This window comes from Cherax quadricarinatus, chromosome 3, assembly GCF_038502225.1.
Source record: "Cherax quadricarinatus isolate ZL_2023a chromosome 3, ASM3850222v1, whole genome shotgun sequence".
NCBI classification, from domain to species: domain Eukaryota; kingdom Metazoa; phylum Arthropoda; class Malacostraca; order Decapoda; family Parastacidae; genus Cherax; species Cherax quadricarinatus.
The window spans coordinates 24,455,873-24,482,465 of record NC_091294.1 but is presented as its reverse complement, the minus strand read 5'-3'; the positions used below and the strand labels follow the sequence as shown (position 1 = coordinate 24,482,465).

General features: G+C 40.2%; 1 protein-coding gene across 4 annotated transcripts in view; it reads right to left on the bottom strand.

The window, feature by feature from the left end:
• The window catches only part of LOC128684088 (streptococcal hemagglutinin), a 184,911-nt gene that overhangs the window by 126,588 nt on the left and 31,730 nt on the right, over nt 1–26,593 (bottom strand). For all 4 annotated transcript variants that reach the window (XM_053770225.2, XM_070090845.1, XM_070090852.1 and 1 more), the window contains exon 3: nt 17,188–18,866. In XM_053770225.2, coding sequence (XP_053626200.2) covers nt 17,188–18,866 — 1,679 coding nt within the window. The remainder of the gene's footprint in view (nt 1–17,187; nt 18,867–26,593) is intronic.

The window sequence follows — 26,593 nt, the reverse complement described above, 5'->3', positions numbered from 1 at the left end:
GATTTAGTTGAAAGAATGAGCTGTTGAAGTAGGAGACGGGCATGATTAGGAAAGGGAGTGCCCAGTGGGTTGGTTTTCAGGAAGTGGAAGAAGGAAGGGGAAAGAACTTGTTCAGCAAGACAGTCACGTAGGAAGCGAAGCTGATTCTTACGATGCCTGGTAGCAATAAGAGCAGCCTCATAAGATCGAAAGAGGGGTTTAAAAGAGGGAAGAACATTAAAAAAGTTGGAGAGAATATGACGCTTAACTGCGGGGTCCATAAATAACAAAAAAGGCACAATACAGTGACTGGAACGATACACAAATAACCCGCACATAAAAGAGAGAAGCTTACGAGGACGTTTCGGTCCGACTTGGACCATTGACAAGGTCACACTAACCAGAAGTAGAGCAGGACGGCTATATATAGGCAGGAAGAGGAAGTGGAAGAGGAAGTGACTTTGTCAATGGTCCAAGTCGGACCGAAACGTCGTCGTAAGCTTCTCTCTTTTATTTATTTTTTTTTTTTTTATCACACTGGCCGATTCCCACCAAGGCAGGGTGGCCCGAAAAAGAAAAACTTTCACCATCATTCACTCCATCACTGTCTTGCCAGAAGGGTGCTTTACACTACAGTTTTTAAACTGCAACATTAACACCCCTCCTTCAGAGTGCAGGCACTGTACTTCCCATCTCCAGGACTCAAGTCCGGCCTGCCAGTTTCCCTGAACCCCTTCATAAATGTTACTTTGCTCACACTCCAACAGCACGTCAAGTATTAAAAACCATTTATCTCCATTCACTCCTATCAAACACGCTCACGCATGCCTGCTGGAAGTCCAAGCCCCTAGCACACAAAACCTCCTTTACCCCCTCCCTCCAACCTTTCCTAGGCCGACCCCTACCGCGCCTTCCTTCCACTACAGGCTGATACACTCTTGAAGTCATTCTGTTTCGCTCCATTCTCCCTACATGTCCGAACCACCTCAACAACCCTTCCTCAGCCCTCTGGACAACAGTTTTAGTAATCCCGCACCTCCTCCTAACTTCCAAACTACGAATTCTCTGCATTATATTCACACCACACATTGCCCTCAGACATGACATCTCCACTGCCTCCAGCCTTCTCCTCGCTGCAACATTCATCACCCATGCTTCACACCCATATAAGAGCGTTGGTAAAACTATACTCTCATACATTCCCCTCTTTACCTCCAAGGACAAAGTTCTTTGTCTCCACAGACTCCTAAGTGCACCGCTCACCCTTTTCCCATCATCAATTCTATGATTCACGTCATCTTTCATAGACCCATCTGCTAACACGTCCACTCCCAAATATCTGAATACATTCACTTCCTCCATACTCTCTCCCTCCAATCTGATATCCAATCTTTCATCACCTAATCTTTTTGTTATCCGCATTACCTTACTCTTTCCTGTATTCACTTTCAATTTTCTTCTTTTGCACACCCTACCAAATTCATCCACCAATCTCTGCAGCTTCTTTTCAGAATCTCCCAAGAGCACAGTATCATCAGCAAAGAGCAACTGTGACAACTCCCACTTTATGTGTGATTCTTTATCTTTTAACTCCACGCCTCTTGCCAAGACCCTCGCATTTACTTCTCTTACAACCCCATCTATAAATATATTAAACAACCACGGTGACATCACACATCCTTGTCTAAGGCCCACTTTTACTGGGAAATAATTTCCCTCTTTCCTACATACTCTAACTTGAGCCACACTATCCTCGTAAAAACTCTTCACTGCTTTCAGTAACCTACCTCCTACACCATACACCTGCAACATCTGCCACATTGCCCCCCTATCCACCCTGTCATACGCCTTTTCCAAATCCATAAATGCCACAAAGACCTCTTTAGCCTGATCTAAATACTGTTCACTTATATGTTTCACTGTAAACACCTGGTCCACACATCCCCTACCTTTCCTAAAGCCTCCTTGTTCATCTGCTATCCTATTCTCCGTCTTACTCTTAATTCTTTCAATAATAACTCTACCATACACTTTACCAGGTATACTCAACAGACTTATCTCCTATAATTTTTCCACTCTCTTTTGTCCCCTTTGCCTTTGTACAAAGGAACTATACATGCTCTCTGCCAATCCCTAGGTACCTTACCCTCTTCCATACATTTATTAAATAATTGCACCAACCACTCCAAAACTATACCCCCACCTGCTTTTAACATTTCTATCTTTATCCCATCAATCCCGGCTGCCTTACCCCCTTTCATTTTACCTACTGCCTCACGAACTTCCCCCACACTCACAACTGGCTCTTCCTCACTCCTACAAGATGTTATTCCTCCTTGCCCAATACACAAAATCACAGCTTCCCTATCTTCATCAACATTTAACAATTCCTCAAAATATTCCCTCCATCTTCCCAATACCTCTAACTCTCCATTTAATAACTCTCCTCTCCTATTTTTAACTGACAAATCCATTTGTTCTCTAGGCTTCCTTAACTTGTTAATCTCACTCCAAAACTTTTTCTTATTTTCAACAAAATTTGTTGATAACATCTCACCCACTCTCTCATTTGCTCTCTTTTTACATTGCTTTGCCACTCTCTTAACCTCTCTCTTTTTCTCCATATACTCTTCCCTCCTTGCATCACTTCTACTTTGTAAAAACTTCTCATATGCTAACTTTTTCTCCCTTACTACTCTCTTTACATCATCATTCCACCAATCGCTCCTCTTCCCTCCCACACCCACTTTCCTGTAACCACAAACTTCTGCTGAACACTCTAACCTACCCCATACCTCTTCGACCCCATTGCCTATGCTCTCATTAGCCCATCTATCCTCCAATAGCTGTTTATATCTTACCCTAACTGCCTCCTCTTTTAGTTTATAAACCTTCACCTCTCTCTTCCCTGATGCTTCTATTCTCCTTGTATCCCATCTACCTTTTACTCTCAGTGTAGCTACAACTAGAAAGTGATCTGATACATCTATGGCCCCTCTATAAACATGTACATCCTGAAGTCTACTCAACAGTCTTTTATCTACCAATACATAATCCAACAAACTACTGTCATTTCGCCCTACATCATATCTTGTATACTTATTTATCCTCTTTTTCTTAAAATATGTATTACCTATAACTAAACCCCTTTCTATACAAAGTTCAATCAAAGGTCTCCCATTATCATTTACACCTGGCACCACAAACTTACCTACCACACCCTCTCTAAAAGTTTCTCCTGCTTTAGCATTCAGGTCCCCTACCACAATTACTCTCTCACTTAGCTCAAAGGCTCCTATACATTCACTTAACATCTCCCAAAACCTCTCTCTCTTTTATGTGCGGGTTATTTGTGTATCATTTGTTTACTTTTGAACATCGACAAAAATCAAACATTTTCCCTACTTTGAGCTCCATTTCCAGGTTCTTTTCATAATAAAACCAATCAAAATCACCTCTATTTCTATAATATGTTTTCCATTCTATCAAATGAGACCAAGAAAACGAGAATAGAACGATAAATACAATACAAAAATAGACCACAAAGTCGGCATTTTAATTAACCCTTTGAAGGTTTCGGACGTACTAGTACGGCTTACGACCCAGGGTTTTTGACGTACTAGTACGCCTAAATTCTAGCGCCCTCAAATCTAGTGGGAGAAAGCTGGTAGGCCTTCATATGAAAGAATGGGTCTATGTGGTCAGTGTGCACAGTCTAAAAAAAATCCTGCAGCACACAGTGCATAATGAGAAAAAAAAAACTTTGACCATTTTTTTGGAATAAAACAGCGACTTTGCACTTTATTTTCGTATGGTATTTATTGTTGTGTTCTAGTTTTCTTGGTCTCATTTTATAGAATGGAAGACATATTACAGAAATTGAGATGATTTTGACTGGTTTTACAATGAAAGGTACCTTGAAATTGAGCTCAAAGTAGCAGAAATGTTCGATTTTTACCAAATTTCAAAAGTAAACAAATCGTGCCAAGCGTGCAATACACGTCAACTGGTGAGTCTAATATTCTTTCACAAGTGCGCCAATAATATTTATACCATTTTTTACACTAATGCAGTAGTCTGCATAACAGTAAATCTTATATTTTTTCCGAGAATAAAAATTCAAAGCGGAAAGCAAAAGAATATAAGAGGGGCCTTGAGACGTGACTAATGACCAGAGGAAATGTCATTTTAGTGCCAGGAATGTCTTTCTTGTTTATTCTGGACCCTATTCTGAAATTGGCATCTTTTGAAATTTGTGTGAAATTGGCAAAATTGCTAAATTCTGACCACTGTACTGGATAGTTGAATTTCATAAATGGGTGGTTTCTTGCACCCATTCGATAGACAAAATGGAGTTCTAGCGAAATATTCATGTCTTTTGTCGACTAGTACAGTGGAATTGGCCGAAAATGGGGCTCAAAGTGGGCAAAATCGCCGATGCTTAAACATCGCCGAGACCGCTAACTTTGCGAGAGCATAATTCCGTAAGTTTTCCATCAAATTTCAAACTTTTGGTGTCTTTATGACCGGGAAAAGATTCTCTATCTTTTCATAAGAGAAAATAATTTTTTTTTTTTTTAAATTTGGCCGACCCTGAGAACGAGTTTCGGAGAGGGCCTGTCGACCCTCAAAGGGTTAAAAAAAATAACGGTCGGAGTTTTTTTTTTCTCATTATGCGCTGCATGCTCTAGGATTTTTTTTATATGGTGCACACTGACCACACAGACCTATTCTCTCACATGTGGGCCTACCAGCTTTCTCCTGCTTGATCTGAAGCCGCTAGAATTTATGAGTATGTATACGTCAAACACAGTACCTCGTAAGACGTATATATACGACCAAAACAGTCAAACGGCTAAAACAGCAACTTTGCAGTGTATTTTTGCAACTCTGCTGTGTATTTTTATATGTTTTTTATGGTTGTATTCGCGATTTCTTGGTCTCATTTGATAGAATGGAAAATATACTACAGAAACAGAGATGATTTTGATTGGCCTAAATACTGAAAATAGCTTGAAAACAAGCTCAAATTAGCGGAAATATTAGATTTTTGCCAATGTTCAAGACTAAACAAACGACATCACATGTCCAATACACGTCAGCTGGTGTGTCTAATATATGTTAAAGAATGCACTGATATTATTTATACAATTATTACAATATTGCATAACAGTAAATCTTCTATTTTTTTTGGTGAAAAAAAAAATTATGAGAAAAAATCAAAGTGAAATTTATGTGTAAAGCCTGGAAACATAACTAATAAACAGAGGAAATGTTATTTTAGTGCCAGGAATGCCTGCATTGTTTATTTTGGACCCTGTTTTAGAAATGGAATATTTTTGAACTTTGTGTGAAATTGGCCAAATTACGAATTTTCAATCACTTCATTGGGTAGTTGAAATGGTTGATTGGGTGATTTCTTGTGCTTAATCGATAAAATAGAAGTAATACTAGCGAAATAGCTAAGAATTAGGTAGACTGGAATAAAGTAATTTTTCTGATTGTTTTAGTCCCCCCCCCAAAAAAAAATTTCCCATCAGTACTTACCCAGATATAGAGGCATGAAGTTTGCAGAAAATGAGCCGCATATGGCAACAGCGGTGACTGCCGCTCACCCGGTAAACTTTGGTTTACTTGTATTTGAAGGTTTGTTTCCTTGATGTTGGTGAGGGGCTCTTGATTTAGGGAATTGGATCTGTGCTCCAGTTCCCCGAATTAAGCCTGGATGCCTTCCACATCCCCCCCCCCCAGGCGCTGTATAATCCTCCGGGTTTAGCGCTTCCCCCTTGATTATAATAATAATGAAGGTTTGTTGTTTTTTCACTATTTTATTTTTTCACATAATTTATGTGGCCTGTGAGACCAAAGTAAGGTGCAATGTACATATATACACTCGTTGTATACAACACAATAAGCACACAAACATAATTATCAATATATTGCTTACAAAACTTGTTTACAAAAACAAACAATACAAAAAAATTTTTATTACTATTGTTCTATAATATATATACCAATATACAGTCACTGAACATATTCCTAGAAGTTCTGCAGCTTGTGTAACTCTTTGAAACATGGTGTCATACACAATGGTGTTTTACACTCCTCACACATAAAACCAGTGTATGTGCATTTTTTGTGGAAGTTTTTTTAATGTGCAAAGACAAAACACCTCCTCTGAGCAGTTTTCTTCAAAGTATTAGCAGGCAGTTGTGTTATGTAGTTATCCTAGGTAAATAGTCATGTGTCATCATTCCTTCCTGCATTCCTTTTCTGCATTCCTTTCCTACCTTCCGTCCTACATTCCTTAGTCTTTCCTTACTTTTTTCCTTCCTTTGATCTCGTCCTTCCTTCATTCCTGCCTTCCATTCTTCCTTCTGGTTTCCATAATATATATACACATATATAGTCACTAGATACTTTCATATAACTGCTATTATCTTCATTCATCAAGCTTTTCTTGTGTGCAAGCGTGTGGCTTATAACTGTTTTGAGTCAGGAGTCGGCAGCTGTCAAAATGACATATTATCTCATTACACACCCCCCCTTCTGCCTGTCAAAACAATGGGGTCAGATGCTGCTTCCCCTCCATTCTATCTAATTATCTTTCTCCCTCATTCTATATCTTTCAATCTGTCTCTCTCTTTCTCTCTGTCTGTCTATCTCTGTCTCACAGGTACACATAAATGCAAGTATACATAGTGTAAATTACCTAGGATAACTCAAAAAATCCAGACAAAGTGCTATACTCTGCTTGAAGATGTGAGTAAACGTGATGATGACACAGTCTTGTGGCTCTCTCTGAGACAGAGAGCTGGACAGATAGACAGGGAGCTTGGCAGACAGACAAACAGACAGACAGAAATGTTTGTGTACCAGCAAAAACAAAGCAAGGGGGATGGTCATCTAATCTTTCCTTATCAGATGCACCCTCCCTCCACTCCTCCTCCTTCTCCTCCTTCTTCTCCTACTCCTCCTTCTTCTCCTACTCCTCCTTCTTCTCCTCCTTCTTCTCCTCCTTCTCCTCCTCCTCCTTCTCCTCCTTCTTCTCCTCCTCCTCCTTCTTCTCCTCCTCCTTCTTCTTCTCCTCCTCCTTCTCCTCCTCCTCCTTCTCCTCCTTCTTCTCCTACTCCTCCTCCTTCTTCTCCTACTCCTCCTCCTTCTCCTACTCCTCCTTCTTCTCCTCCTCCTCCTTCTCCTCCTTCTTCTCCTCCCCATCCTTCTTCTTCTCCTCCTCCTCCTTCTTCTCCTTCTTCTTCTTCTCCTCCTTCTTCTTCTCCTCCTCCTCCTTCTTCTCCTCCTTCTTCTTCTCCTTCTTCTTCTCCTTCTCCTCCTCCTCCTCCTCCTCCATCATTGCTTTTGGTCTCAAACTCCTCGAAATCATGAAATTGATCTTCACTGACACTTCCATCTGTGTTAGAGTATCAATTGGGAAGAGAAGAGTCCCAGATTTGCTGGGGAGTCACATATTTCTTACCGCTAGACATGCTGAAAAAGGACAACTGAAATGGCATTCCCACAATGCACCACTGGCTCCCCAATTTTTTTTATATGGTGCACAATGACCATGGAGACCCATTCTCTCACTTGTAGGCCTACCAGCTTTCTACTGCTTGATTTGAAGCCGCTAGAATTTATGCGTATAGATACGTCAAACACGGTATCTCCTATGACGTATATATACGACTGCAACAGTCAAGGGGTTAATAAGACAATAATAGTACATGTACAATGTTTATATGTGAGTGAGGTGAAAGTGTTGAATGATGATGAAAGTATTTTCTTTTTGGGGATTTTCTTTCTTTTTGGGTCACCCTGCCTCGGTGGGAGACGGCCGACTTGTTAAAAAAATAATAATAATACAGTGGACCTTCGGGTAATGGCAGCATCAGCTAATGCCAAAATTGGATAGCGGCGCGCTTTTGCGTCAAAATATTGGCTCTGCTAACGCCCAAGAACTCAGTTAAGAGTATTCGTCCCAAACATGTCCATCTATCCGCCCGGCCTGAGCGCCTGAGTCGCCCGGCTTTCAGCTAGTGTGCCATTGTTTACAAGCCAGTGCGAATGATTCCATGCATATATGCAATACATTTTGTATTATTCCATTGTTTTTAGTGCTTGTTATTGCTAAATAAGCCACCATGGGCCCAAAGAAAGTTTCTAGTGCCAACCCTGTGGTAAAAAGGGTGAGAAATACTATTGAATTAAAGAAAGAGATAATCGCAAAGTGTGAAAGTGGAGTGCGTGTCTCCGAGTTGGCCAGGTTATATAAGAAACCCCATTCAACCATCACTATTATCTTGGCCACCAAAAAGGCAATCAAGGAAGTTGTTGTTGCGAAAGGTGCAAGTATGCTTACAAAACAGAGATCGCAAATGCTCGAAGATGTGGAGAGAGACTGTTGTTGGTGTGGATAAATGAGAAACAATTATCAGGAGATGGTGTTTCTCAGTCAATAATATGTGAAAAGGCAAGGCAGTTGCATGATGATCTAATTAGGAAAACACCTGAAACTAGTGCTGATGTTAGTGAATTTAAGGCCAGCAAAGGTTGGTTTGAGAGATTTAAAAATCGTAGTGGCATACACAGTGTGATAAGGCATGGTGAGGCTGCCAGTTCTGACAAAAAAAGCGGCTGAAAAATATGTGCAGGACTTTAAGGGGTACATAGAGGCTGAACAATTAAAACCCCAGAAAGTGTTCAATTGTGACAAAACAGGTCTGTTTTGGAAGAAAATGCCAAACAGTACGTACATTACTCAGCAGGAAAAGGCACTCCCAGAACACAAGCCTATGAAAGACAGGCTAACTCTCATGTTTTGTATTAATGCTAGTGGGGATTGCAGAGTGAAGCCTTTATTGGTGTATCACTCTGAAACTCCCAGAGCGTTCAAGAAAAACAATGTCGTCAAGACTAAATTGTGTGTGATGTGGAGAGCAAACAGTAAGGCATGGGTCACTAGGAACATTTTTCTTCACTGGTTCTATGACGTGTTTGGCCCCCTGTTAAAAAATACCTCCTGGAAAATAAATTGTCATTCAAGTGCCTCCTGGTAATGGACAATGCTCCTGCTCATCCTCCCGACTTGCAAGAGCAAATTATGTGGGAGCTGAGCTTCATCAAAGTGAAGTTTTTGCCTCCTAATACCACTCCTCTCCTCCAGCCCATGGACCAGCAGGTCATTTCAAACTTCAAAAAACTGTACACCAAAGCAGTGCTTCAAAAGTGCTTCGAAGTGACCTCAGACACTGAATTGACCCTAAGAGAGTTCTAGAAAGATCACTTCAGTATCTTAAGTTGCATAAACCTTATAGGTAAGGCTTGGGAGGGAGTGACTTACAGGACTTTGAACTCTGCTTGGAGAAAATTGTGGCCAGAATGTGCACGAGAGGGATTTTGAAGGGTTTGAGGCTAACCCTGAGGAGCCTATACCGGCTGTGGAATCTATTGTATCATTGGAGAAGTCCATGAGGTTTGAGGTTAGTGGCGAGGATGTGGAAGAGTTAATGGAGGACGACGACAAAGAACCACTACAGAGCTGCAAGAGCTACAGGTGCAACAGCAACAGATCACAGCTCAGGAATTTGCTTCAGAGGAGGGAAAGAGAGAGAGAGATGGAGGAAGTTGCCTTCATCAAAGATTAAGGACATTTGTACAACATGGACAAAGGCAAGCATTTATAGGTGAACATTATCCTGACACAGCTGTTGCAAGCCGTATTGGCAACATGTACAATGACACTCTTGTGTCCCATTTTAGGGAAATCTTAAAGAGAGGCCAGAAACAGAGCACTCTGAACAGATATTTTGTGTGACAGGGATCCAGTGACTCTCAAGCTGGTCCTAGTGGCATTAAAAAACAAAGAAGGGAGGCAACCCCAGAAAAGGACTTGTTACCTGAAGTCTTAAGAATGAGAGGTTCAGTGAGAGGAGCATCAGAGACTCAATTCCCACTTTATTATGCACATGTGGGGCAGCAGGCCTCCAGCATCAACAGCCTGGTTGACCAGGCTGTTGATGCCAGGGGGCGATGATGCCACGGGCCAGAAACTCTCGAAACTCTTCAAACGTAAATCATAGGTAAGATATAGGCATAATATCCTTTAAACACTCACAAAAGGGATGCAAGGCAATACCTACAAAATAACATAAAATGCTTCACCCTGGACATTACTTATTCTGCTTTTTCCTCAGCTTTATTCAAAATTCTATTTTTTTTTTTTTCAACAAGTCGGCCGCCTCCCACCAAGGCAGGGTGACCCAAAGAAAAAGAAAATCCCCAAAAAGAAAATACTTCCATCATCATTCAACACTTTCACCTCACTCACAGATAATCACTGTTTTTGCAGAGGTGCCCAGATTACAACAGTTTAGAAGTACAGTGGTCCCTCATTTTTCGTAGTTAATCCGTTCCTGGAGTTGCTACTATTATCGAAATCTACAATTTGCGAATCAATTTTCCCCATAAGAAATAATGTAAATAAAATTAATCCATTCCTGACACCCAGAAGTATTAAAACAAAAATTTTTTCTACATGAAATATAGATGTAGTACATAAACAATACAATGGGAAATGATGAATGAAACATTAACAGCATAACACTCACCTTTACTGGAGATTCTTCTTAGTGTATGGGAGACTGGAGGAGGAGAGAGATTGGATTGTTTACAGTTTGGAAGGGGAATCCCCTTCCAGCAACACCTCAGGTACCAATTGCTTTTCTGGGGTTGCTTCTCTTCTCTGTTTCTTAATGCCACTAGGACCACCTTGAGAGTCACTGGAGTCCTGTCTCGCAAAATAACTGTGGAGAGAGCTCTGTTTCTGGCGTCTCTTTAACACATCCCTAAAATGGTCCAAGACTTTGTCACTGTACATGTTGCCAACATGGCTTGCAACAACCTTGTCAGGGTGATGTTTCTCCATAAAGCTTTCCATCTTACCCCACACAGCAAAGATCTCTTTAATTTCTGAAGAAGGCACCTTCTTCCATCTCTCTTCCTCCTCCTCTGCAGCAAGATTCTGGGCTGTGATCTGTTGCTGTTCCTGCTGAAGCTCTTGCAGCAGGGACAGCAACAGTGTCCTTGATTTCCTTTTTCTTGGCCAATATGGAACATATGGTTGCGTAGGGTTTCTTATACAACCTGGCCAGTTCAGCCGCACTTGTGCCACTTTCATATTGTTCAATGATGTTTTTCTTAAATTCAATCATATTTCTCACCTTCTTTACCACAGGCTTGGCACTAGGAGCTTTCTTTGGAGCCATGGTAGCTTATTTAGTACTTGCAAGCACTAAAATGAGTGGAATATTGTGAAATATTTCGTAGGAGCACGTAAGGGGACCTTCGCTCACTGGTAAACAATGCCAGACTGGCTGGGTAGGGAGGCCACCCCGGCTCACACCGTGTGTACGCGTCCCGGACGAACTACTATTCGCGAGTCAACCTATGATTAGCGAGCCCATGTTATATGAAAATATCCCTATGATTTCCGAAATCTATGATTCCCGAGAACTACGAAAAGCGAGACCACTGTATATACGAATAAAAATACACAATAAATCCCTCCAAACTGCCAATATCCCAAACCTCTTCTTTAGAGTGCAGGCATTGTACTTCCCATTTCCAGGACTCAAGTCCAGTTATATAAAATAACTGGTTTACTTGAATCCCTTCGCTAAATATTACCCTGCTCACACTCCAACAGCTTGTCAGGTCCCAAATATCATTTGTCTCCATTCACTCCTATCTAACACGCTCACGCATGCTTGCTGGAAGTCCAAACCCCTCGCCCACAACACCTCCTTTACCTCTTCCCTCCATCCTTTTCGAGGATGACCCCTACCCCGCCTTCCTTCCCCTACAGATTTATATGCTCTCCATGTCATTCTACTTTGATCCATTCTCTCTAAATGACCAAACCACCTCAACAAACCCTCTTCAGCCCTCTGACTAATACTACTTTTATTAACTCCACACCTTCTCCTAATTTCCACACTCCGAATTTTCGGCATAATATTTACACCATACATTGCCCTTAAACAGGACATCTCCACTGCCTCCAACTGCCTCCTTGCTGCAGCATTTACAACCCAAGCTTCACACCCATATAAGAGTGTTGGTACTACTATACTTTCATACATTCCTTTCTTTGCCTCCATAGATAACAATTTTTGCCTCCACATATACCTCAATGCACCACTCACCTTTTTTCCTTCATCAATTCTATGATTAACCCCATCCTTCATAAATCCATCTGCTGACACATCAACTCCCAAATATCTAAAAACATTCACCTCTTTCATACTCCTCCTCCCCAATTTGATATCCAATTTTTCTTTATCTAAATCATTTGATACTCTCGTCACCTTACCCTTTTCAATGTTCACTTTCAACTTTCTACCTTTACACACACTCCCAAATTCGTCCACTAACCTTTGCAATTTTTCTTTAGAATCTCCTATAAGCACAGTATCATCAGCAAAAGTAACTGTGTCACTTCCCATTTTGCATTTGATTCCCCATAATTTAATCCCACCCCTCTCCCGAACACCCTAGCATTTACTTCTTTTACAACCCCATCTATAAATATATTAAACAACCATGGTGAAATTACACATCCCTGTCTAAGCCCTACTTTTACCAGGAAGTAGTCTCCCTCTCTTCTACACACCCTAACCTGAGCCTCACTATCCTCATAAAAACTCTTTACAGCATTTAGTAACTTACCACCTATTCCATATACATACTTGCAACATCTGCCACATTGCTTCCCTATCCACTCTATCATATGCCTTTTCTAAATCCATAAATGCAATAAAAACCTCCCTACCTTTATCTAAATACTGCTCATATATATGCTTTAATGCAAACACTTGATCTACACATCCCCTACCCACTCTAAAACCTCCTTGATCATCCGCAATTCTACATTCTGTCTTACCTCTAATTCTTTCAATAATAACCCTACTGAACACTTTTCCTGGTATACTCAGTAAACTTATTCCTCTATAATTTTTACAATCTCGTTTGTCCCCCTTCCCTTTATATAAAGGGACTATACACGCTCTCAGCCAATCCCTAGGTACCTTCCCCTCTTTCATACATTTATTAACCCTTTGACTGTTTTCAACGTATAAATACGTCTTACGAGCCAATGTTTCTGACGTATATATACTCAATAATTCTAGCGGCTTCAAATCAAGCGGGAGAAAGCTGGTAGGCCCACATGTGAGAGAATGGGTCTGTGTGGTCAGTGTGCACCGCATAAAAAAATCGTGCAGCACACATTGCGTAATGAGAAAAAAAAAACGATCGTTTTTTTGGAATAAAACGCTGACTTTGAGGTGTATTTTCGTATAGTACAGTGGACCCCCGGTTAACGATTTTAATCCGTGCAAGAGGGCTCATCGTTATGCGAAATAATCGTTATGCGAATTAATTTTCCCCATAAGAAATAATGGAAATAAAATTAATCCGTGCAAGACGCCCAAAAGTATGAAAAAAAATTTTTTTTACCACATGAAATGTTAATTTTAATACACACAAACTGAAAAAGGCATGCACAATTACATGACACTTACTTTTATTGAAGATCTGGTGATGATTGATGGGATGGGAGGAGGGGAGAGCATTATCTTCTTACTGTTTAGAAGGGGAATCCCCTTCCATTAGGACTTGAGGTAGCAAGTCCTTTTCTGGGGTTACTTCCCTTCTTCTTTTAATGCCACTAGGACCAGCTTCAGAGTCACTGGACCTCTGTCGCACAACAAATCTGTCCATAGAGCTCTGTACCTCCCGTTTCTTCAAGACTTTCCTAAAATGGGCCATAACATTGTCATTGAAATAGTCACAAGCACGGCTTGCAACAGCTGTGTCAGGGTGATTTTCATCTATAAAGGTTTGCAGTTCAAACCACTCTGCACACATTTCCTTAATCTTTGAAGTAGGCACAATGGATTCCACAACTGGCATAGGCTTCTCAGGGTTAGCCCCAAACCCTTCAAAATCTTTCTTAATTTCCATACTAATTCTCACCCTTTTTACCACAGGGTTGGCACTAGAAGCTTTCTTGGGGCCCATGGTCACTTATTTTCCAGAAACACCACCGAAAACACTGTAATAATACGAAATATTCCGAGTGTATGCTTGGATGTTACCGCGGAGGCTGGCTGGTAAACAATGGGACGGCCGGCACATGTGAGGGCACATTGGACGCGTCTCGGACGAAAATCGGTATGCGGGTTTTTAATCGGTATGCGGGGCAAAAATTTTGCGATAAAAGTAATCGTTATGCGGAAAAATCGCTATGCGATGCCATCGTTATGCGGGGGTCCACTGTATTTATCGTTGTATTCGCGTTTTCATGGTCTTAGGTGATAAAATGGAAAACATATTACAGAAATTGAGATGATTTTCATTACTTTGACAATGAAAACGACCTTGAAACCGAGCTCAAAATAGCGGAAATGTTCGATTTTTACCAATGTTCAGGAGTAAATAAATCACACCACACGTCCAATACACGTCAACTGGGGAGTCTAATATTCTTTCAATAGTGCACTGATATTATTTATACCATTTTTACAATAATGCAGTAGTCTGCATAACAGTAAATTTTGTATTTTTTGTATGAATAAAAAATCAAAATAGAAAGCAATAATAATAATATAAGAGGGGCCTAGAGATGTGACTAATGAACAGAGCATATGTTATTTTAGTGCCACGAATGTCTACCTTGTTTATTCTGGACCCTATTTTGAAATTGGCATCTTTTTTTAGTTTGCGTAAAATTGGCCAAATTGCCAATTTCTGACCACCATATTGGGTAGTCCAAATTAGTAAATGGGAGGTTTCTTGTACTCAGCTGATAGATAAAATGGAGTTCTAAAGAAATAGCTATGAGTTTGGTCAACTGGAACAATGGAATTGGCTAAAAATAGGGCTCAAAGTCGGCAAAATCGCCGATATGCATATGTCGCCGAGACCGCTAACTTCGCGGGAGCATAATTCCATGAGTTTTCGACCAAATTTCGAACTTTTGGTGTCATTACCATCGGGAAAAGATTCTCTATCATTTCAAAAGAAAAAATAATTTTTTTTTTCAAAAATTGAGCGACACAGAATGACAGTTTCAGAAAGGGGCCTGAAACAGACAAAGGGTTAAACAAAAATACCAACCACTCCAACACTATGTCCCCCCTGCTTTTAACATTTCTGTCATGATCCCGTCAGTTCCAGCTGCTTTATCCCCTTTCATTCTACGTAATGCCTCACGCACCTCCACCACACTCACATCCTGCTCTTCTTCACTCCTAAAAGATGGTATACCTCCCTAGCCAGTGCATGACATTATAGCCTCCCTTTCTTCGTCGACATTTAAAAGTTCCTCAAAATATTCTCGCCATCTCCCCATCTACTAACTCCCCTACTCTGTTTTTAACTGACAAATCCATTTGTTCCCTAGGCTGTCTTAACTTGTTTAACTGACTCCAAAATCTTTTCTTATTTTCATTAAAATTTCTTGACAGTACCTCTCCCACTCTATCATCCGCTCTCCTTTTGCACTCTCACCACCCTCTTCACCTTTCTTTTACTCTCCATATACTCTACTCTTCTTATAACACTTCTGCTTTGTAAATACCTCTCATAAGCTATTTTTTTCTTTTATCACACCCTATACTTCATCATTCCACCAATCACTCCTCTTTCCTCCTGCCCCCACCCTCCAATAACCACAAACTTCTGCCCCACATTCTAATATTGCATTTTTAAAACTATTCCAACCCTCTTCACCCCCCCCCCCACTACTCATACTTGCACCAGCCCACCTTTCTGCCAATACGTAGTTGCTTATTTTTCACCCGAACTTCCTCTTCCCTTAGTTTATACACTTTCACCTCTCTCTTACTTGTTGCTATTTTCCTCTTATCCCATCTACCTCTTACTCTAACTGTAGCTACAACTAGATAATGATCCAATATATCAGTTGCCCCTCTATAAACGGTGTACATCCTGGAGCCTACCCATCAGCCTTTTATCCACCAATACATAATCTAACAAACTACTTTCATTATGTGCTACATCATACCTTGTATATTTATTTGTCCTCTTTTCATAAAATATGTATTACTTATTACCAAACCTCTTTCTACACATAGTTCAATTAAAGGCTCCCCATTTTCATTTAGCCCTGGCACCCCAAATTTACCTACTACTCCCTCTACAACATTTTCACCCACTTTAGCATTAAAATCCCCAACCACAAGTACTCTCACACTTCAATTCTCTACAAGGATTACAATGCATGGTTTATAGATTTTGGTCTTGGTTCAAAACTCCCCATGCATTCACTCAACATTTCCCAAAATCTCTCTCTCTCCTCTAAACTTCTCTCTTCCCCAGGTGCATATACACTTACTATAACCCACTTCTCACATCCAACCTTTATTTTGCTCCACATAATCCTTGAATTAATACATTTATAGTCCCTCTTTTCCTGCCATAGCTTATCCTTCAACATTATTGCTACTCCTTCTTTAGCTCTAACTCTATTAGAAACCCCTGACCTAATCCCATTTATTCCTCTCCACCGAAACTCACCCATCCTCTTCAGCTTTGTTTCACTTAAAGTCAGGACATCCAGCTTCTTCTCATTCATAACATCCACAATCATCTCTTTCTTATCATTCGTGCAACATCCACACACATTCAGACTTCCCACTTTGACAATTTTCTTCCTCTTATTCTTTTTAGTAATTATTACAGGAAAAGGGGTTACTAGCCCACTGTTCCCAGCAATTTAGCTGACTTTTACAACATGCATGGCTTACAGAGGAAACATTCTTATTCCACTTCCCCATGGATATAAAAGGAAAAGCAATAAGAACAAGAACTAAGATGAAATCAAAGAAAACTCAGATGAGTGCGTATAAATAAACGTGTATATATATGTTTAGTGTGACCTAAATGCAAGTAGAAGTAGCAAGACATACTTGTAATCATGCATATTTATGAGACAGACAAAAGACACCAGCAATCCTACCTTCATGTAAAACAATTACAGGCTTTCGTTTTACACTCACTTGGCAGAACAGTAGTACCTCCCTGGGTGGTTGCTCTCTACCAACCTACTACTTTTATATATGTAAAAAATATATGTAAAAAAAAAAATTCTTATACAGCAATACAGTAATGTTCAGACATTCTAACCTTTATCCTCGGGAGAAGCAAGAGATGCAACTCTATTAGCAGCACTATTCCCAGATGAGCTTTTCAAAGATGCATAACAACTACTTAACATAGCTGTCGTCTTGTCTATCTCCTTGTCATAATGTTTTCTTTCAGCTTCGAGAAGTGAAATCCTTCTATTAAATTCTGTCTTTAATGACTCGATCTTCTCCTCACACTTCATTTTCTTGTGTTGTAACTCAGATAAATTGCTAGAGCATGACCCAATTAACTCAAGGGTTTCCTTCTCAATTAATTCACTTCTTTTCTCATCATCACTCTTAGTCACAGATGCTGCTTCAACTGGTAATGCACAAGATGATCTATTCTCTTTCCCATCTTCTACATGTGATCCCTTGGAAATTTCCTGAGCTAGTAACAATGCTGAACCTTCATAATTAGTTTCTTTGGGTTTGTTTTTCTCACCAACAGAGGATGTTTCTCTTTCCTGGAGCACCCTATCAGTTCTTAATGAAATAACAGTGTCCATGCCTGACCCCATCTCATTAGCACCCTGCCTTACTGTGGGAACAGGGAGAATGCTGGCAAAAGTAGATGGTACTGTTTCCACTGGCATTTGCAATGCTGATACCTGAGGTCTATCTTGACTCTTCCTTTTTGCCTTATTTCTCTCAATTTTCCCAACACTAATTTCCTTTTCCTTACTCTCTGATCTTTTTCTTTTTCTGATTATTTCTGTGTTGTTATTTTGCAATGGGCTTGTGTATTGTGACTGTGATTCTTCAAATGCCACAGTTTGATCTGAATCATAGGAATTGTTTAGGTCACCTTCTATATTGCCACAATTTGTACCACCTGTATTTACATTGGCATCAGAAGACAAGGCTATTAAATTGGGATTATTAGAAGATGCCGCTTCTAAGGTAGGTAATAAAACCTCATCTTTTTCCATATGCATGGCAGAGGAAATTAAGGGAGGCCCAGAGGACACTGGTAGATTTGGATCTCCTGTCAACTTGAATCCTATCAAACTGTCTTTCTGAATTGTCCGTAACATATTTCTCCTCAGTTTTTCGAAGAAAGCTATATTTTTGCCAGAGAATGTGGAACTTTGCTGGATGCCCTGTAGTACATGTTCAGGTGACTTTGCATTATTTATAGGCAACTCTGATTGCATTATATTGGCTTGTCCACCTTTATTTATTGTTTTCATATCTTTGTTAGCTCTAAACATTTTGCGTTGATATTCAAAAGCCTTCCTGGCACTTTTCATCAGTTTAGCATCTCCTCTCTTTTTATTTTCTTCTCCCAGTTTCCTTTTCTTTTTCAGTTGCTTCTTTGGGGATTTTGTATTGCTACCTTCCTTGCTGGGACTTTCCCATGAAGGGTCAGTAAGATCTGGGAATTCCCCAGAATAATCAGAATTCATTACATCATCAACATTGCCATCAATATCAGACTCCATGTTTTGTGCATCTTCAGTCAAAGCCACTGCTGTTTCTGATGGTCTGTACACTTTCTTATTCACTGAACTCTCCACTGTCAGATTATGTTGAATGTCGAATGGTAAGGCATCAGTGCTTTGAGTAGTAACACACTCATCTTCATCTTCATCATCATCTTCATCATCTTCATCTTCAGTGCTGTATGATGACTCCACAGAATCCTCCCCTTCACTTAGTGACAGATTCCTTATCCTCCTGCACAAAAGAATATTTATTTAATTAATAACACTGAGGAAATGTCCAGGACCACAGCATGCTATGACCTGGTATGGGCTGGGGTATTATGTTCAGGACCGTATTTTATACGGTTATCACAAAGGAATACTGCATTAAAAATATTAAAATTATTTTCCAGAAGTGTTACTGCACCTTAATAAATTTATTTTGTATGACCATAAATATTCCTACATAAAAACTACATAAAATATTTCACAAATATCATCGCATGACCATATTCAAACAGCATGAACCTGCTCAAATCTCTCAAGTAATCACCTTACTTACAAAAACTGTTGAAGAATGAATGAACGTGTGCCATATTTAAAAAAAATTAACTTGGAGTATAGTAAAGAGAGATACAAATACTTTAATTCGATTTCTATAGCAGATTGGAGTGGGCCACAGGGGCATTGACCTCCCCCCCCCCAGAACACCCTCCAGGTATTGCCCATTACCAAGGTAAAATGTAGTAGTAAACACCATCATATTCTGCATAGCTGCCTTTCCAGAAGCAAAAAAATTAGTCTAATGACAATCCATTGAATCTCATAGCTGTAGTTGAACTTGATTTTCTAAGTACGTACAGGCACTGTAGCTCCCATCCTCAAACCATTAATTCATCAAATAGATATTCCTGAATCCCTTTGCAAATACAATAGAACCTTGACTTATGAGTTTAATCCATTCCAGGAGCAAGCTCGTAACTCAATTTACTCGTACATCAAATTAATTTTCCTCATTTAAATTAATTGAAAAGCCATTAATTCGTTCCTGCACTCTGGAGAGACGAGAAAAACTACTTGAATATGATGTTATTATCAACTTAATAGCTTATTTATCTATCACAATTCATCTACTATGACATAATGAACAATAAAATTAGCACAGAAACATGATATGTACTCAAGAATGAATAAAATAGGCCATAATATGGTGGCAGAGGAAGTGGCAGCGGCAGAAGTGTCGGCCATTTCTGTCACAATTTGACCATAGTATCTTCCCATGCTCTTACTATAAGAGAAAACAGAGTATTTTTGAGGCTAACTGCAGTATATCACTGGGACCCATGGTTAGACAAAAGAAATTTGGCCAAATGACTGAAAAAAAATGCAAACAAGCACGAGAGAACTGCCCCCACAGGGATGTAAACATGTTTACTGCTTACCAGCTGTGCCAACTAGCAGAAGCAATCTGAATTATTACATACGTATTATGTATTATTATTATTATTATTATTAATAATTCAGGGAACTGAAGCTCTATCATTATAATAATAATATTTTATCACACTGGCCGATTCCCACCAAGGCAGTGTGATAAAATATTATTATTATAATAATAATAAATAATATAATAATAAGAGATGTTATTATAATAAGAGATGTTAAGTGAATGTATAGGAGCCTTTGAACCAAGTGAGAGAGTAATTGTGGTAGGGGACCTGAATGCTAAAGTAGGAGAAACTTTTAGAGAGGGTGTGGTAGGTAAGTTTGGGGTGCCAGGTGTAAATGATAATGGGAGCCCTTTGATTGAACTTTGTATAGAAAGGGGTTTAGTTATAGGTAATACATATTTTAAGAAAAAGAGGATAAATAAGTATACAAGATATGATGTAGGGCGAAATGACAGTAGTTTGTTGGATTATGTATTGGTAGATAAAAGACTGTTGAGTAGACTTCAGGATGTACATGTTTATAGAGGGGCCACAGATATATCAGATCACTTTCTAGTTGTAGCTACACTGAGAGTAAAAGGTAGATGGGATACAAGGAGAATAGAAGTATCAGGGAAGAGAGAGGTGAAGGTTTATAAACTAAAAGAGGAGGCAGTTAGGGTAAGATATAAACAGCTATTGGAGGATAGATGGGCTAATGAGAGCATAGGCAATGGGGTCGAAGAGGTATGGGGTAGGTTTAAAAATGTAGTGTTAGAGTGTTCAGCAGAAGTTTGTGGTTACAGGAAAGTGGGTGCGGGAGGGAAGAGGAGCGATTGGTGGAATGATGATGTAAAGAGAGTAGTAAGGGAGAAAAAGTTAGCATATGAGAAGTTTTTACAAAGTAGAAGTGATGCAAGGAGGGAAGAGTATATGGAGAAAAAGAGAGAAGTTAAGAGAGTGGTGAAGCAATGTAAAAAGAGAGCAAATGAGAGAGTGGGTGAGATGTTATCAACAAATTTTGTTGAAAATAAGAAAAAGTTTTGGAGTGAGATTAACAAGTTAAGCCTAGAGAACAAATGGATTTGTCAGTTAAAAATAGGAGAGGAGAGTTATTAAATGGAGAGTTAGAGGTATTGGGAAGATGGAGGGAATATTTTGAGGAATTGTTAAATGTTGATGAAGATAGGGAAGCTGTGATTTCGTGTATAGGACAAGGAGGAATAACATCTTGTAGGAGTGAGGAAGAGCCAGTGTGAGTGTGGGGGAAGTTCGTGAGACAGTAGGTAAAATGAAAGGGGGTAAGGCAGCCGGGATTGATGGGATAAAGATAGAAATGTTAAAAGCAGGTGGGGATATAGTTTTGGAGTGGTTGGTGCAATTATTTAATAAATGTATGGAAGAGGGTAAGGTACCTACGGATTGGCAGAGAGCATGCATAGTTCCTTTGTATTAAGGCAAAGGGGATAAAAAAGAGTGCAAAAATTATAGGGGGATAAGTCTGCTGAATATACCTGGTAAAGTGTATGGTAGAGTTATTATTGAAAGAATTAAGAGTAAGACGGAGAATAGGATAGCAGATGAACAAGGAGGCTTTAGGAAAGGTAGGGGGTGTGTGGACCAGGTGTTTATAGTGAAACATATAAGTGAACAGTATTTAGATAAGGCTAAAGAGGTCTTTGTGGCATTTATGAATTTGGAAAAGGCATATGACAGGGTGGATAGGGGGGCAATGTGGCAGATGTTGCAAGTGTATGGTGTAGGAGATAGGTTACTGAAAGCAGTGAAGAGTTTTTACGAGGATAGTGAGGCTCAAGTTAGAGTATGTAGGAAAGAGGGAAATTTTTTCCCAGTAAAAGTAGGCCTTAGACAAGGATGTGTGATGTCACCGTGGTTGTTTAATATATTTATAGATGGGGTTGTAAGAGAAGTAAATGCGAGGGTCTTGGCAAGAGGCGTGGAGTTAAAAGATAAAGAATCACACACAAAGTGGGAGTTGTCACAGCTGCTCATTGCTGATGACACTGTGCTCTTGGGAGATTCTGAAGAGAAGTTGCAGAGATTGGTGGATGAATTTGGTAGGGTGTGCAAAAGAAGAAAATTAAAGGTGAATACAGGAAAGAGTAAGGTTATGAGGATAACAAAAAGATTAGGTGATGAAAGATTGAATATCAGATTGGAGGGAGAGAGTATGGAGGAGGTGAATGTATTCAGATATTTGGGAGTGGACGTGTCAGCGGATGGGTCTATGAAAGATGAGGTGAATCATAGAATTGATGAGGGGAAAAGAGTGAGTGGTGCACTTAGGAGTCTGTGGAGACAAAGAACTTTGTCCTTGGAGGCAAAGAGGGGAATGTGTGAGAGTATAGTTTTACCAACGCTCTTATATGGGTGTGAAGCATGGGTGATGAATGTTGCAATGAGAAGAAGGCTGGAGGCAGTGGAGATGTCATGTCTGAGGGCAATGTGTGGTGTGAATATAATGCAGAGAATTCGTAGTTTGGAAGTTAGGAGGAGGTGCGGGATTACCAAAACTGTTGTCCAGAGGGCTGAGGAAGGGTTGTTGAGGTGGTTCGGACATGTAGAGAGAATGGAGCGAAACAGAATGACTTCAAGAGTGTATCAGTCTGTAGTGGAAGGAAGGCGGGGTAGGGGTCGGCCTAGGAAAGGTTGGAGAGAGGGGGTAAAGGAGGTTTTGTGTGCGAGGGGCTTGGACTTCCAGCAGGCATGCGTGAGCGTGTTTGATAGGAGTGAATGGAGACAAATGGTTTTTAATACTTGACGTGCTGTTGGAGTGTGAGCAAAGTAACATTTATGAAGGGGTTCAGGGAAACCGGCAGGCCGGACTTGAGTCCTGGAGATGGGAAGTACAGTGCCTGCACTCTGAAGGAGGGGTGTTAATGTTGCAGTTTAAAAACTGTAGTGTAAAGCACCCTTCTGGCAAGACAGTGATGGAGTGAATGATGGTGAAAGTTTTTCTTTTTCGGGCCACCCTGCCTTGGTGGGAATCGGCCAGTGTGATAATAATAAAAAAAAAATAGTAGTATTACATTATTATTATTATGATTATTATTATTATTATGATTATTATTATTATTATTATTATTGTTGTTATTAATTTATGGAACTGAAGCTCTGTCGTTATTATAATAATACAGTAGACCCCCACTGAAGAATTGCTGCAAAATTTTATGTAACATGTTGTATAATTAATTTAATGTGGTTCAGTTTGTGGGAAGGAAAAAAAAAATTCTCTTTTGCTCAAGCAGCCACCTTGTTGCGTAGCAGCCGGGGAGCCCTCCCACCATCCCCTACCACTCCCCCGACACCACCCACCACCATCCCAGCATTCCTAATTCATACGGGTCCGGTCTTTCTCTGCTACATGGCAACTGTGTTTGTCAATTGTGTTATGATATTTTAATTACTATACCTTGTATCTGCCAAGCAATCATGACACCCAATAGCCATACTAGTGTTGTTGAAAGTGGCATGAAGAGGTATAAGCACTTAAGTCTTAGAATTAACAAAGATATTAGACAAGAGATAACCTGTAGCCGTAACTGCAGTGTTACTTTGTACACAGAAAAAGAGGTTAACATGAGTTTGTGTGACTGACTGAATGACTGACTTACTGAGTGACTGACTTACTGAGTGACTTGACTGACTTACTGAATGACTTGACTGACTTACTGAATGACTTGACTGATTTATTTAATGACCTGACTTACTGAATGACTTGGCTGATTTACTTAGTGACCTGACTTACTGAATGACTTGACTGATTTACTGAGTGACCTGACTTACTGAGTGACTTGACTGTAATAATACTGTATTATATTATTATTATTGCTGAGAAGAAAAAGATAATGATTTCCATGGAATTAAAGCATGAAATCATAGATAAACAGCGAGGTGTCCAGGTTTTGGGTTGAGGGGAAAGAGGGAGGGGGAAGCTGGCTCGTAACTCAAAGCAAAAAATCGACCCAGTGATGGCTCATATCTCAAAAAACTCGTAAGTTGGGACACTCATAAGTCAAGGCTCCACTGTACTTTTATGTTTGCACTCAACATATCAAACCCAAAAAACCACTCGCATCCACCAATCTTTAGCTAACACGCTCACATATGCCTGCATAATATTCACAAAACTATCTATCACAACTATCTATTACAATCCTTCAATTTTTTTGATTGGATATTCCCTGCACCTCATCAATTCTATGATTCACCTCATCTTTCATAGACCCATCCGCTGACACGTCCACTCCCAAATATCTGAATACGTTCACCTCCTCCATACTCTCTCCCTCCAATCTGATATTCAATCTTTCATCACCTAATCTTTTTGTTATCCTCATAACCTTACTCTTTCCTGTATTCACCTTTAATTTTCTTCTTTTGCACACCCTACCAAATTCATCCACCAATCTCTGCAACTTCTCTTCAGAATCTCCCAAGAGCACAGTGTCATCAGCAAAGAGCAGCTGTGACAACTCCCACTTTGTGTGTGATTCTTTATCTTTTAACTCCACGCCTCTTGCCAAGACCCTCGCATTTACTTCTCTTACAACCCCATCTATAAATATATTAAACAACCACGGTGACATCACACATCCTTGTCTAAGGCCTACTTTTACTGGGAAAAAATTTCCCTCTTTCCTACATACTCTAACTTGAGCCTCACTATCCTCGTAAAAACTCTTCACTGCTTTCAGTAACCTACCTCCTGCAAGTGTATGGTGTAGGAGGTAGGTTACTGAAAGCAGTGAAGAGTTTTTACGAGGATAGTGAGGCTCAAGTTAGAGTATGTAGGAAAGAGGGAAATTTTTTCCCAGTAAAAGTAGGCCTTAGACAAGGATGTGTGATGTCACCGTGGTTGTTTAATATATTTATAGATGGGGTTGTAAGAGAAGTAAATGCGAGGGTCTTGGCAAGAGGCGTGGAGTTAAAAGATAAAGAATCACACACAAAGTGGGAGTTGTCACAGCTGCTCTTTGCTGATGACACTGTGCTCTTGGGAGATTCTGAAGAGAAGTTGCAGAGATTGGTGGATGAATTTGGTAGGGTGTGCAAAAGAAGAAAATTAAAGGTGAATACAGGAAAGAGTAAGGTTATGAGGATAACAAAAAGATTAGGTGATGAAAGATTGAATATCAGATTGGAGGGAGAGAGTATGGAGGAGGTGAACGTATTCAGATATTTGGGAGTGGACGTGTCAGCGGATGGGTCTATGAAAGATGAGGTGAATCATAGAATTGATGAGGGAAAAAGAGTGAGTGGTGCACTTAGGAGTCTGTGGAGACAAAGAACTTTGTCCTTGGAGGCAAAGAGGGGAATGTATGAGAGTATAGTTTTACCAACGCTCTTATATGGGTGTGAAGCGTGGGTGATGAATGTTGCAGCGAGGAGAAGGCTGGAGGCAGTGGAGATGTCATGTCTGAGGGCAATGTGTGGTGTGAATATAATGCAGAGAATTCGTAGTTTGGAAGTTAGGAGGAGGTGCGGGATTACCAAAACTGTTGTCCAGAGGGCTGAGGAAGGGTTGTTGAGGTGGTTCGGACATGTAGAGAGAATGGAGCGAAACAGAATGACTTCAAGAGTGTATCAGTCTGTAGTGGAAGGAAGGCGGGGTAGGGGTCGGCCTAGGAAGGGTTGGAGGGAGGGGGTAAAGGAGGTTTTGTGTGCGAGGGGCTTGGACTTCCAGCAGGCATGCTTGAGCGTGTTTGATAGGAGTGAATGGAGACAAATGGTTTTTAATACTTGACGTGCTGTTGGAGTGTGAGCAAAGTAACATTTATGAAGGGATTCAGGGAAACCGGCAGGCCGGACTTGAGTCCTGGAGATGGGAAGTACAGTGCCTGCACTCTGAAGGAGGGGTGTTAATGTTGCAGTTTAAAAACTGTAGTGTAAAGCACCCTTCTGGCAAGACAGTGATGGAGTGAATGATGGTGAAAGTTTTTCTTTTTCGGGCCACCCTGCCTTGGTGGGAATCGGCCGGTGTGATAATAAAAATAAAAAAAAAAAAAAAATTCCCTGCACCAGACATTCCGAATTCCATTCACCCTACAGGACACATCTAGCTGCAGATGTTTGGTAAAACTGTTCCTACAGTACAGGTCAACCATCACTAATCTGGCAATCAGTAATCTGGCACTAATTTCGGCTAGCATAATTTCAAATTTCCAGGGTCGCCACACCAACCTGCTGCTAATGTTTGATGGCGCTACTTGTTATTACTTATTTATAAGCCATTTCAATTTATTGCTATAACCTGCTCACTTTTAGCCCTAGCCATGGTTCCACCGAATAAAAGAAATGCTTCTCGTTGTGTAAAGCACATTCACCGTACATTGTCCATTAAAGATTAAGTGGCTTTGAAGCCACTGTCAATTGCCATGAGCTCAGCTCACTCAGATACGCTGTGACCAGTAAATCTGGACCTACACATGAGAGAATAGGTCTGTGTGGCAAGTGTGCACTATATAAAAAAAAATCCAACAGCACCCATTGAATGAGAAAAAACTGCGGCCGCGTTTTTGGTGTAAAA